At 39.3% G+C, this 14,931-nt stretch overlaps 1 protein-coding gene across 3 annotated transcripts in view; it reads right to left on the bottom strand.

Moving 5' to 3' along the window:
• The window catches only part of RELN (reelin), a 1,162,997-nt gene that overhangs the window by 271,244 nt on the left and 876,822 nt on the right, over nt 1-14,931 (bottom strand). For all 3 annotated transcript variants that reach the window (XM_073573631.1, XM_073573629.1, XM_073573630.1), the window contains exons 22-24: nt 11,826-11,938; nt 6,666-6,803; nt 453-639 (exon numbers count right to left, since the gene is read on the bottom strand). In XM_073573631.1, the coding sequence (XP_073429732.1) occupies nt 453-639; nt 6,666-6,803; nt 11,826-11,938 (438 nt within the window). The remainder of the gene's footprint in view (nt 1-452; nt 640-6,665; nt 6,804-11,825; nt 11,939-14,931) is intronic.

Here is a 14,931-nt window from a genome sequence, read left to right as displayed (position 1 = left end):
TTTACCTATTCTACTTAATTCCTCACAACCTGATACTGTACCTTCATTCTACATTAACCTACTGGACCCCATTCCATTTCATAACAGTGACTGTCTCATGCAAGTTTGTGAACTGCCCGATTTAAAAGATGGTTGGACCACAGTATGAATCAAGTACATTTTACTTATTGCATCACTTCATCCTTTAGATTATTACCTGTTGCAAACAAGGACTCACTCCTATTTAAATTGTTTATTATTTTGTTACTTTAATATCTGATTTTCTTTCCACATGTAATCTCTGATTCGTAAAGTGCAGGGGAATATGCTGGTGTTATATAAATAAAGATGTTATCACTTTTATTGTTATCGTTAATATACTGTATATCTTATAAGTATAAAAACTTTCTATAACTTTTGTGGCATAAAGACAATAACTGATATGTGGCTTGCAATCATCAATAAAATAATACCTTTGAGAAGTACAGAGATGATCCTGCTGAAATAATTCCACAGCCTTCTTCAGGCTTAACAATTTCTCCTCCAACTACTTCCTGCCAGTCTGTTTCCCAGCCATTTAGACCTTCAAAGTCTGATATAACAGTGGATGGAAGGGAACTTTCAGGAAGACATTCTGAACCCTGATACCCAGAATCACACCTGTAGGAAAAATTTAAAAAATGTCAGTTTTATTTTATTACAATATATACAACTTGCCTTGAAATATCATGTGAAAAATTGGTGAATACTCAAACACTCAGCAGGATTGACAATGCCAGGCAATAAATTTAAAGGGGTTGTCAACTTCTGTAAAACCCATTCTGAAATGCTAAAGTGTCCAGCTAATATAAAGAAGTATATACTCATAATTTTGAACCGGTGACGTTCCAGTAACCTCAGCACTGTTTCTCCCAGCAAGCGTGTGAGATTTATATGTCCATGTTCCATTTGATGGATGCGTGAAAACTGCAGTTGATCAGCAATAGCTGATTGGCTGCTGAAGTCACAAGACATAATGCCATGTAACTGCCAGGGGACAAAGTTGCTGGAATGGCGCCGGTATGGAAGGTGAGTTGGTAGAGTTTTTATTATTTTAACTGGGACACTTTAGCATTTAAGAAGGTTTTTTTCTTCCTGGATTACACAACCCCTTTAAATTTTAGTATCTGCATATTTGAATAATCAACATTACCAAGTACATTTCCAATGCACACAAAAGAAATCAAATTTCTAAGGTGAGCAAAAGTTTGATATAAGTAAGAAGTATTTGAAAGATTTGTTACAGTGAAGGTATCAGTTCATGAAAGACAATGCTGCTTCTCTCTTTTTCTTCACCAAATAGGCTATGCATAGCAAAGAGGTATATGCCAGATCAAGGTGTGGCTGGAGAATGAAATTTCTGTAAAATAAGATTTGGCCACATAATAGGACATTGTAAAATAGAGTAGTAACCTTTCTGGGTCACTAACCCATGCACTCTTTGGAAATCTTCACATTATCAGCAGCACAGTAACCCCATACCATTACATTTGCTTTGCCATGCTTGAGAGAACGCATTATGCACTCCTCCAGCATTTGACCTATATCTCACATATGTTCTTATATGGTCTAAGCACATCAGACTTAAACAGTATTACAGATGTCTTCTGTCTGTGTTCTCCTGCCCATTTTCAGCTTTTTTATGTGCCAGAATGGCTGCGGTGCACACTAATATGCAATACTAAATTCCATGGCAGTTTGACAAATGGTATAGTGGTCATTTATTAACAACTAACTGACATGACTCATGAAATAGTAATTTTTGTTTTTGCCCTTTTGAATGTAAATTTTAAATAATACAGGTGCATCTCACAAAATTAGAATATCATAAAGTTAATTTATTTCAGTTCTTCAATACAAAAAGTGAAACTCATATATTATATGGAGTCATTACAAACAGAGTGAAGAATTTCAAGTGTTCATTTCTGTTAATGTTGATGATTATGGCTTACAGCCAATGAAAACCCAAAAGTCATTATCTCAGTAAATTAGATTACTTTATAACACCAGCTTGAAAAATGATTTTAAAATCCGAAATGTTGGTCTACTGAAATGTATGTTCAGTAAATGAGCTCAATACTTGGTCGGGGCTCCTTTTGCATCAATTACTGCATCAATGCGGCATAGCATCAAGGCGATTAGTCTGTGCCACTGCAGAGGTGTTATGAAAGCCCAGGTTGCTTTGGTAGCAGCCTTCAGCTCGTCTGCCTTGTTGAGTCTGGTGTCTCTCATCTTCTTCTTGACAATACCCCATAGATTCTCTATGGGGTTAAGGCCAGACAAGTTTGCCTCCCAATCAAGCACAGTGATACAGTTGTTTTTAAACCAGGAATTGGTACTTTTGGAAGAGTGGACTTAATGGTGCTTCTGATGAAGAAGTCTTGTACTTTGAAATGCATTGAGAATAAATCCACAATTTAATGGCTACATGGTCTGGATCCTGAATTATTCAGCAGCGCAGATTAAATCCACATTTACCCATTTTTTTTATAAAGTGGACTTCATGGGAAACTAGCAAGGAGGACAACATTGTTGAAAAAAACAATAAAAAAACCAGACTGAAATTTCACAAACTACATGTTGACAAACCACAAAGCTTCTGGGAGAATGTTCTATGGACAGATGAGACAAAAATTGAACTTTTTGCCAAAGCATATCAGCTCTATGTTCACGGATGGAAAAATGAAGCATATCAAGAGAACACTGTCCCTACTGTGAAACATGGAGGAGACTCTGTTATGTTCTGGGGCTGCTTTGCTGCATCTGGCACAGGGTGTCTAGAATCTGTGCAGGGTACAATGAAATCTCAAGACTATCAAAGGATTCTAGAGAGAAATGTGCTGCCCAGTGTCAGAAAACTTGGTCTCAGTTGCAGGTCCAACAGGATAATGACCCAAAACACAGAGCTAAAAACACCGAAGAACGGCTAACAGGAAAACACTGAACTATTCTGAAGGGGCCTTCTATGAGCCCTGACCTAAATCCTATTGAGCATCTTTGGAAAGAGCTGAAACATGCCGTCTGGAAAAGGCAACCTTCAAATATGAGACAACTGGAGCAGTTTGCTCTTGAGGAGTGGGCCAAAATACCTGTCAAGAGTTGCAGAAGTCTCATTGACAGTTACAAGATTAAGTTGATTGCAGTGATTGCCTCAAAAGGTTGTGCAACAAAATATTAAGATAAGGGTACCATCATTTCTGTCCAGGCCTATTTCATGAGTTTTATTTTTTTTTAATTCTGTGGAACCATGGTTGTAAAGCAATATCTGACTTTCATTTGTTCATTTTCATAGATCTTTTATTTATTATTACTTTTGTCAGATTCAACTTATTTCTGTCACTATTGTGGGTTTTTCTGTCATTAAACAAAGGGTACTAACAATTTTGACCACGTGTGTATTTTTCTGAGATAATGACTTTTGGTTTTCATTGGCTGTAAGCCCTAATCATCAACATTAACAGAAATATACACTTGAAATGCATCACTCTGTTTGTAATGACTCTATCTAATATGTGAGTTTCACTTTTTGTATTGAAGAACTGAAATAAATTAACTGTTTGATGATATTCTAATTTTGTGAGCTGCACCTGTATGTAAACAGATTATAGATTTGTGATTGCAATTAATCAAACGTTATGGCATGAATCTTTTCAAAATAACAAGTGGAAGTATGGTCACGTTCTGTAAACTCCAGTGGATCCATCATGGGCTGCTCTGGAGGTCTGTGCCTCTTCTGGAAGTAATGCCTGCACTGTTAGGACATCACAGGATTGCTGAAAACTGTAATTCGCTTTAGCGGTCAAAAGACAAAAAGAAAGCATCATGGGAAACATCCAATGATGCTCTCTATTTGTCACCTGACTGCTGTATCCATTCACAGACAACTGCAACCCTGTGACATCCAGACAGTGAATACTGTCTATCGCTTCTAGAGCTGGCACAGATCTCTTGAGTGCCCTGGACTTTATCAATGGGGCTAATGGGAGAAGAGTATGCCTCTTTTTGCTATTTTGAAAAGATCCATGCCTAGGTAAAAAAATTTCATTAACTGACAAACCTTTTAATAAATAAAAGTATTTTACATTGAAAAACATTCCTTAGTAATGAAATATGTGCACATAAGTGTACAGGCTCTAAATGCTTTATTATTTTGTACTATATTAGAAGCTTAAATGGGTTGTCTGATTTAAAAAAATCATTTTCAAATATTCAATTAGGTAATTCATAGCAAAGCTTGATTTACACTGGGTAAAAGGTTTAATGACCACAGATTGGCTACATGCAAGCCAATTGATAAACATTTAATAGCTTGTATTTAGCAGGATAATTGCACTATCATGCTGAAAGAACGATATCTGACATGATTGTTCTGTGCGCTGTGGTGTAGTAACCACTGTGTCTGCTAGGGGGCGCTGTGTGGAGGTCCCAAGAGAACGGATGAGTGGCAGAATCCTGAAGGATGGTAATGTATCTCAAAGTGGGTGGCTTTGAGATGGAGACTTGTGTATGTGTGATCAGCAATATCATTGTTGAGGTGTTGTTTCAAAGTGTAAGGGAGAAGTCTTCAGGTAACTAGAGAGATGGGCGGGTTCTGGTTATCTACAAACCCACCCAGGGGTGTGTCTGAAAATGCCTGTAGTAAAAGGCTATGAGAGTGTGTGAAGGACCTGTGATGAGGTCTTGTTCACGTGACCCGGTGGGCATGGCTATAGACCATATAATGTGGCCAAGGTAGGTCACATGTGGGGAATGCAGGGACCTGGTTGGTCCAGAGCGGAAGGCCCCGTGCGCAGGATTGTCTCCTGGCTAACAGCCTGTGTGTGGCTAAGTGTGTAATGGTTGCCAGAGCTTGAGAGTTCCCTGGAGGGATATGGACGTCTGCAGCGTGAATGAAGGAACCATGTGGAGACCCTGACGTGGGTGAGATAACTTGGGGCTAGGAAGCCTGCACATTGAATGCTGCATAGCCTATGTGACTGTAGGACACTGCTAACAGAGGGAAACTCTGTAATGGACGCTATGCTGATTATGCTGGTGAAATGAACTGTCTGTTGCTGTGATGGTTTATGATGGTGAATAAACTGCAAGGACTGTATTAATTTGATGGAAAATCCGTGCCGGATCTGGTTTTTGTTCGCTGCAAGCGAGAATCCCCTAACTAAATGACAGCGCTACCTCACAGCGCATAGACTGTCATTGTTTTCTGCATTCTCTCTCCTTTGTTTGCACAGGATAATATGCTGCTGAGAACGATGATTTTCAATCAAGCTAAAAAATCATTCCACCAGATGAACGATTGCTTTTCTTAATCATCAGTTGATTTTCAGCCTGTTTAGACTGGACGATTGAAAATTAACGTTTCTCGGAACATTTTTTCCCGGAAATTGGCACATGTAAATGCGCCCTTAGAAGATAGGCTTCTTCATGATCACGATCCTCATCTATTAGCAAGAGGGAAGAGTGATGACAATGTGTCGGTCTGGAGAAAGTGGCATTACTTAGGCAGGAAATGAATTTTAATAGGTATTGTTTGTTGCTTCTTTTCACCTGTGGCAGCTATGATGAAGAACTGCACATTTTGTGTCCCAGAGATAAGAAGTCAGAGATAACAACTTGTTAGGCGTCGGGTTCCTGCCACTGCACAGCAGGAATCCAGAGCCTTGCACTCGGCGGTCTCCCATTCTCCTTCGGCCGCAGAGGAGCCTGCTCAGCAGACTCGTCATTCCCAACGCTCTGCTCAGACCAGCACTGTGGGCTTGCTGGCTGATGCCACCTCTGGTCCACATATAGCAACGCAGGCTGGCCAGCAACGAGTCTCTCCAGGGGCTAAGTCCTCCTTTCGGTCCACTGAGCATGCCCGTGGAGTGATCTCCCATTGGAGACAGAAGGTCACGTGCTCAGGTCCTTCTCCAGCTCAGATTGGTCCATCCGAAAGGCCAGGAAGGTCCCGGAAGCACGTGGCTATAAAAGGTTCGCATGGCCACTCGGCCATGCGCTAGTATAGACTGCATTATCAGACTATGAGGAGTGAGTGTTGTATGCATGTATGAATGTCTCTAGTGAATGACTCATTAAGAAACCCCTACCCTTGGTAGGCATGTGTTGTGCAGCCTAGCCTGTGAAGCGCCCAGGCTTAGGTGTAGGTAGGACAGAGTCTGAGACAGGCATCAGTCTCCACCAGTGGCTCGGCACACCTCAGTGCACGTGCTCTACACTCCGTAGTCAGCATCTATAGCGGCGTCCGCAGTTGCGATGCTGCGCGCTCAGAAGGTCTAGGGGGATTCTGACCCCGTGTCCTTGGGGCAGAGTTCTGTGACCGCTTTCTGTGCACTCCTTGGCGGCCGGGCTCTGTGAGCTAAACAGGCTCCGGCATTTATGTTCAGCGGTAGTGCAGCTCTGTGAGTTAACAGAGTTCGCTTCTGTTCACACTGGGTGACGTTAACCCACATGTGACCTTTCCACACCGCTTTATACTCCCACCACTACCGAGCAGCAGTGTACCACCTCTGCATGGTGGACCCCGGGTTGCGAACGCACCTACTATTATTTTATAATTTGGTTCGTTCCGCCAGCCCTAACACAACTTATTGCTGGGAATCTCAAAGCTGATAACCTATTCAATGATTAAAGGAAGCATGTATATTTACCTGCAAATCCCATGGTTACACCAGCCATGTCCATTGCACATGTTAGGGCATTGTTGTCCAATGTAAATATTGTCCAATGCCCATTCATCTTCAGATGTGTAGTATCGCTGGCTCCAACGGAAACGAGTTGCACTAGACCTTAAAACAGCACAAATCAAAATGTATTAATACATACATCATGAACATTCTTGAAATGTACATTTTTATTATCAGTATAACACTCTTTGGCTGCATGAGTAATGCTGATAACATGCAGGACTGTAGGACAACTCATCAGCTTATAGACAAGAAATGGAACTTAGAAGGGTTGTTCCAAGTCTGGAAGTTGTCCCCTAGAAAGGGCATAACCTGACAATCACTAGGGCCTCCCCATCAATCCTGAGAACATGTCTAACTAGAGTGGAGTCAAGCACGCGCACTTTTGCTCTATTCATTCTTAATGGGAGTTCTGAATACCAGTTGAGGAAAGCGCATGACTATTTCCGATGGTTCCATTGAAAATATACAGAGCAAATATGGACATACTTGACCTCGGCTCCATTCAGAAGAGCCCCATTCTTAGGAACCCGTGAGAGGGGGGGTCACAAGGCTCAGGTACCCCAGCCAGAGATCAGGAAATTATGCTCTATTCTATGGATATGGCATTGCTTCCAAGCATGGTACAACCTCTTTAACTTATGGTACCAATAACATTTTCGTATTGGAGAATTAGTATTTAGAGACTCCCCTTATAATTTCTGATAACAAAAATCTGTGTTTTAGTATAAAAAAAGTTGTGTTAATTTAAGTCAATTTTAATAATGAAATTTACAGGATCACACCACATAAATGTATATGATTAACTCCATAGGTATAGGAGATGGGTGAAAAGATCTTTAATCTGGAATATTTTTAAGGTTTCACCATGCAATATAATTCACATGTTAACTGTATTTTCCAGCTTGAATTGATTATGTTGTTACTCAATTTGTACCTATTTATGCTTTACTATTTTCATGTAAGAAAAATCCCTTAAAAAAATAAATTGCTCTTTCAGTCATCATATTTCAAGTACCCTAAATCTTTTATGTCTATTAGAGAACTGTGTGAGGGTTTATTTTTTGTTTCACAAGCTGCAGTTTTTATTGCTAGCACTTTTGAACACATATGACTTTCTGATCATTTTTTAACCAACATTAACAAAATGGCAATTATGGCCTAATTTTTATTTTTTTTATTTTTGTATTTTTATTTTTAATATTGTTCTTGGTACGGGATGAAAAATAATATAGTTTTATAGTATGGGTAATTACATATGTGATAATAATCTACGGTAATAGGTTTGATTTTTATGAGGTGGCTACTTTTCTAACAAGTAAATCATTTTTAATTACTAAAAGTGTATTTTTTTTTTTTCAGACGAAACTGTGTGCCCAATTGTGTGAAATCACCTGTATGTGATATAGAGTAATCTTAGGCTTTATGTTATCATGTAGGCGACATTTCCTTCAATACAAAATACCTGGGCAACTATGTTTATATCATTTTATCATTCACCTGACATACTAAAGACAGTAAAATTAAAAAACAAATCCTGTATAATGGATCTAAGTAGAAAAAAATGAGAAATACATAAAATAAAGACTGCTAACACTGAAATTGTGGTGACTTAGCCATATGACAAGTTTGCCTTTTTTAATACAGTCTTTCTAAATTAATAAATTTACCATTCTACTGTTTATATGCAAAAAAAAATTGTTGCGATGAAGTATTGAACCACAACTTGAATTTTATTGCAGATGTTTACCACATTAACTTACCAAGTCTTCTAGCCTATATATACAGTTGTGGCCAAAAGTATTTACACCCCTGCAATTCTGTCAGATAATACTCAGTTTCTTCCTGAAAATGATTGCAAACACAAATTCTTTGGTATTATTATCTTCATTTAATTTGTCTTAAATGAAAAAACACAAAAGAGAATGAAGCAAAAAGCAAAACATTGATCATTTCACACAAAACTCCAAAAATGGGCCAGACAAAAGTATTGGCACCCTCAGGCTAATACTTGGTTGCACAACTTTTAGCCAAAATAACTGCGACCAACCGCTTCCGGTAACCATCAATGAGTTTCTTACAATGCTCTGCTGGAATTTTAGACCATTCTTCTTTGGCAAACTGCTCCAGATCCCTGATATTTGAAGGGTGCCTTCTCCAAACTGCCATTTTTAGATCTCTCCACAGGTGTTCTATGGGATTCAGGTCTGGACTCATTGCTGGCCACCTAAGAAGTCTCCAGTGCTTTCTCTCAAACCATTTTCTAGTGCTTTTTGAAGTGTGTTTTGGGTCATTGTCCTGCTGGAAGACCCATGACCTCTGAGGGAGACCCAGCTTTCCCACACTGGGCCCTACATTATGCTGCAAAATTTGTTGGTAGTCTTCAGACTTCATAAGCCATGCACACGGTCAAGCAGTCCAGTGCCAAAGGCAGCAAAGCAACCCCAAAACATCAGGGAACCTCCGCCATTTTTGACTGTGGGGACCGTGTTCTTTTCTTTGAATGTCTCTTTTTTTTCTCCTGTAAACTCTATGTTGATGCCTTTGCCCAAAAAGCTCTACTTTTGTCTCATCTGACCAGGGAACATTCTTTCAAAACGTTTTAGGCTTTTTCAGGTAAGTTTTGGCAAACTCCAGCCTGGCTTTTTTATGTCTCGGGGTAAGAAGTGGGGTCTTCCTGGGTCTTCTACCATACAGTCCCTTTTCATTCAGATGCCGACGGATAGTACGGGTTGACACTGTTGTAGCCTTCGGACTGCAGGGCAGCTTGAACTTGTTTGGATGTTAGTCGAGGTTCTTTATCCAACATCCGCACAATCTTGCGTTGAAATCTCTTGTCAATTTTTCTTTTCCGTCCACATCTAGGGAGGTTAGCCACAGTGCCATGGGCTTTAAACTTCTTGATGACACTGCGCACGGTAGACACAGGAACATTCAGGTCTTTGGAGATGGACTTGTAGCCTTGAGATTGCTCATGCTTCCTCACAATTTGGTTTCTCAAGTCCTCAGACAGTTGTTTGGTCTTCTTTCTTTTCTCCATGCTCATTGTGGTACACACAAGGACACAGGACAGAGGTTGAGTCAACTTTAATCCATGTCAACTGGCTGCAAGTGTGATTTAGTCATTGCCAACGCCTGTTAGGTGCCACAGGTAAGTTACAGGTGCTGTTAATTACACAAATTAGAGAAGCATCACATGATTTTTCGAACAGTGCCAATACTTTTGTCCACCCTTTTTTTATGTTTGGTGTGGAATTATATTCAATTTGGCTTTAGGGCAATTCTTTTTGTGTTTTTTCATTTAAGACAGATTAAATGAAGATAATAATACCAAAGAATTTGTGTTTGCAATCATTTTCAGGAAGAGACTGAGTATTATCTGACAGAATTGCAGGGGTGTCAATACTTTTGGCCACAACTGTAGATGGGTGGGTTATCCGGTTTTAAGGGGTTTTCATAAAAAAGTTATTGATTATACTGTTAACATTTCATTGATCTGAGCCATTGATCTTTATTGTGGACAGGTTATATTAGAATATGACCATAATACTTATGTGCTTTTTCTCTGAGCATACTACGTCATGATAAGGTTGCAGATAGTGAACTCGGTTAGGGTAGCACATAAATTAATTATATTTATTTATTAATACACTGGCTGGAATTAGGTAGTGATTTCTATATCTTTTCAGTACTGTAGGCGAGCGTGGAACATTATATCTAGGCTCTATTTCCACCTGATGATGAATTGAGAGCTATCATGTTCCCACTATTTAGTTATTTGGGCCTTAGGTACGAGCAGCTTTGTGGACCGGCGCACTCCTGACATGTGAGCCGTGGTCTCAGACGCTGGTGGTTCTCATTTCCTTCCATGGGACGGATCGTGGAGGACATGGGGCTAGCCACCGTGACCGCGGCTGTATGTATATTTTCTATTATGAGTAGCGCACGGTCAACGCATGCGCCGTGACAACCTTCCCTGGCTGCATCTGATGAAAGAGCTTTGCTCATTGGCTAAAGCTTAGGAGAAAGACGCCCTTTGATTGGCTGAGGCTCATATTTTAACCCAACACACCCACAGCCTAGACACCCCCCCGAGGAAGCTGGGCGAAACGTGCGCGTCGGGGCAGAAGGACGGGTCTCCCACTGGACTTACATTGAACGCTGCTAGGATCCAGGTAATTGCCTCTGTAGCTTTAGCTTAAATTAGATGCAATGCATGTACTTTGTACGGATTGTTGTAGGCAGCAGTTTTATAAAGATATGGCCCTACCAACTCTCAGGAGAGCGGGGGTTGCATGATTTTGGCTAGTATAAACTGTGGTTGCTTTTAGCCTACTTATCAGCAGCTGTGTATGGAGTTTCCCTGGCATGTTTTTCAGACAGCAGTCATTTTACTCATGGGTTTCTACCAGCACATATTGGCAGATCTAAAAAGTCTATTTAAGCATGCACATTTTTATGAGTGTTAGCTATAGGGTCCAATACCATGCACCAATTGTTATGTAAATGGGAGTCGTGTGTTCCTTTTTTTCTTGTACTTCTTTTTGTAAACATGAAAGTCTTTTAACTTTTTTATTTTGATTCAATAAAAAAGATTTTTTCTACCATTGAAATGCTCTGTTTTGATCTTGACTTGAACTAATAGCAGGATTTAAGGTTTTCATTACTATTCTAACAAGTAAACCATTTTTAATTACTAAAAGTGTAATTTTTTTTTTCAGACGAAACTGTATGTCCAATTGTGTGAAATCACCTGTATGTGATATAGAGTAATCTTAGGCTTTATGTTATCATGTAGGCTACATTTCCTTCAATACAAAATACCTGGGCAACTATGTTTATATCATTTTATCATTCACCTGACATACTAAAGACAGTAAAATTAAAAAAACAAATCCTGTACAATGGATCCAAGTAGAAAAAAATTGAGAAATACATAAAATAAATACTGCTAACACTGAAATTGTGGTGACTTAGCCATATGACAAGTTTGCCTTTTTTAATACAGTCTTTCTAAATTAATAAATTTACCATTCTACTGTTTACATGCAAAAAAAAATTGTTGCGATGAAGTATTGAACCACAACTTCAATTTTATTGCAGATGTTTACCACATTAACTTACCAAGTCTTCTGTGGCAAAGGCAATGTTATCCTTCTCCAATGAGTGAATTCACTTGAATGATAGATGCTTGCAGAGGTGAATTCCTGGCAGCTAGGCATACTCGGCAAACATTCCTGAAAAACAGAATATCTTAAATTAAAAAAAATATATATTTCCATAAATAAATTACTGTGTTAATATAGTATCTGAATATTATTTATTAAAAGTATAACAAAAAATAAATAAATATAGTAATACCGAGTGGCTGGACCATGGTCTAATTTGGCTATAAACCTCTTATACCACTTAAAACAAAATAATTTACTCTATAAAAGTATGAAAAATACATAAGTACATTTAATCTGTTTTTTTTTGCAGTTATTGCAATGATCTACACAATAAGTTTAACAAGGTATACAATATGTTGAATTAAATCTAAGAAAATCTTAAACAGTTCCAGAAAAAACATTTATTTTACCATTTCAAAAGTAGTAAAATAACCATAAATATTTTGTATTGCTTTAATTGGAACAATGCATAAACTAAGGCTATTATGGAGTTTATATCACTGAATGGAGTTAATGAAACCAACAAATAATTGCAAACGGAATTATTGTTTCTTCTAAAAAAAAATTATAAAAGTTACTTTATTTAATCATGTATACTCCAAAATTATAACTAGTATACACCGAAAAATATTAATTAAAGTGCTCCTGTCGCAACGACAGCCCAATCTAAAAGCTGCATATTATATAGGATTAGGTTGGTATATAGAATTCACAAGGCTTGGAAAAATGAGAACTGCTCTAGAAACTGCAGTTGTGGCTTGGAGGGGGCATCATGGAATAGCGTCTGCTATTCAGAATAATACTTAAGTTTTCACCTCTTAATTTTTTTCTCCACTATTGAGGAGAAATTAGCTTTTAAAGATAAGGTTATAATTTACAATAAGTTCAACTGGACGTTACCAGAGATTTTGAACTGAGGGTACAGCAGAGCTAACAGCATCGTGAGAGGAGAGCTGTATCTGCAGAAGTGTTGTAATGAGACAAAGCTCAGTTCTGCTATATTTTCACCCCACCCACACTGCCACGAGATAAAATCTGAAGAAGTGTTAGTAATCATCTTTGCTTTATTCCTGGAATTTGCAATCACTCTGCAGTAAGAGGAGAGCACACTGTCTATCATTACTGTACATTTCACACAGGAGAAAGGCTGTTCTAAGCTATTGTCGGCACTTGTTCTTTTTTCCTCTACATGTTGCTAACTGCTTTTGATTGGTCAAGGTGATGCTGTTGAAGAAGTACACGTTTCCAGGGACTTAGAAATTACACTGGGGAGCTTTATTTTGTTTTTACCTTAAAGAGGTTGTCCACTACTAGGACAACCCTTTCTCGATCTGCATTTTTGCCTCCCTGATGAAGGAGCATTCATCCAAAACGTACGTAGGGGTTGCAGGCAGGTCCCGTGCTATCAGACTCTAACTACCTCTATTTCAGGTAATTTACCTCTTTTTGTACCGCTATGACACAATTGTTGTCTTTATGAGTGTGATTTACATATCACATTCATCTCTATGGGCAATGATGCCTTCCTTCATACTATCTTTATGAGGTTTTTTGTATGTATTTATACAGGCCATTGTTTGCCTATGTCTGATCTCTTTGTGGACCTAGACTGCCCTTGTTTCTGAGGGTTTATTAAGACCCATGTGTCTTGCGACAATTTTTTATCTGCTTTTCATATTCCAATAAAGTTTTGCATATTTTCTCTTTATCATCTGTGTCAATTGTTTTCTATTGGTTTTTTCCTTCCCCTTTATATTTTTGCCTCCCTGAAAATAAAAAAGCTTTTACTCACCCCATGCCTGCACCATTCCAGCGGTGTCTTAACTTGCATTCTTGGGGATCACGCATGGTTGTTATGACACGTGAGCCCTGTGCCCAATAACCAGCAGCATACACCAACAGGTTTGCAACCTGTGGGGCATCTTTCAGATTTGTGCAAGTTTGAGCAAACTACTCTATTATTCTCAATTTTTGGATATCCTTATCCTCCGTGTTGGAAGCAAAATTTTCCTGTTTTATTTTTCATATTGTCCATTGATGTTGGAACTCCATTGGATGAATCATCCACATTCCACCAGGCTGGCTGCAGTCTGCAACACAGACCATGCATTGAATTCATTCATTCCTAGAGTTGTGTCTCAGATAGCACAACCAAGCCAGGTGAGTACACTTCTCATTTCTCAGCAAATTCATTTACCACTGTAATTCCTATGCTTACATAGCATCCCCAGGGAAATCGTTCAATTCCTAACCCCCAACAGGTTGTTATTTGCGGACTATTATACATTGTGAGGGGGCTTTGAAGTGAGAGTCATGTTACTGTGTTTGGGGGTGAAGCATGGGAATCCATGGTGCAATCAAAATGTGTGGGAGGCTGTGGGGGACCCTCATACTGTGTGAGAAGCTGTGGGGTGCCATCATACTGTGTGCTGAATCAACTGTGTGGAGGTCATCGTTTGAGGGGATGCATGGGGTCATCATGGTGTGTGGGGAGATGTGAGGCAATCATACTGTGTGGTAACAATCATATTGTGTGGGAAGATCATACTTTATGGGGGCTATCATGTCGTGTCGGGGCTGTGTGAGCCATTATACTGTGTGTGGGGCTATGAGGATTTTATGCTGTGGAAGTTAATACTATGTGGGAGGTTGTGGGTGTATCATATTTTTTGTGAAGGTCACTGTGTTATAATTATATTGTACAGGAAGTCACTGAGAAACTAATAAAGTATGTGTAGAATGTGGGGACATCATAATGTGTGGGGGGAAAAGCACTGTGCTGCTGGCATTATGGGGAAATCATACCATTTTGAGGCACAGGAGGGGAATCATACTGTGTTGGGCCACTGTAGTAACATCATATAATACTGTGGCACTGTGCGGGCATTATTTATTTCTGGGTGCACTGTGACGTCATCATACTGTGTGTATGGGGTACTCTGGGGAAATTTACTGTTGTGGATTCAAACTGCGTGGGGGGCTGTTAGAGCATCATATTTTGTTGCAAGGCACTGGGAGAATAGTCATACTGTGTTGGGAGACACTGGGGGCCGGGCCGG

The sequence above is a fragment of the Dendrobates tinctorius genome, unplaced genomic scaffold (genome assembly GCF_039654945.1).
Source record: "Dendrobates tinctorius isolate UK_male_01 unplaced genomic scaffold, ASM3965494v1 ptg000035l, whole genome shotgun sequence".
NCBI lineage: Eukaryota > Metazoa > Chordata > Amphibia > Anura > Dendrobatidae > Dendrobates > Dendrobates tinctorius.
The sequence above is the reverse complement of the archived record's forward strand: the minus strand, read 5'-3'. Positions and strand labels throughout refer to the sequence as shown.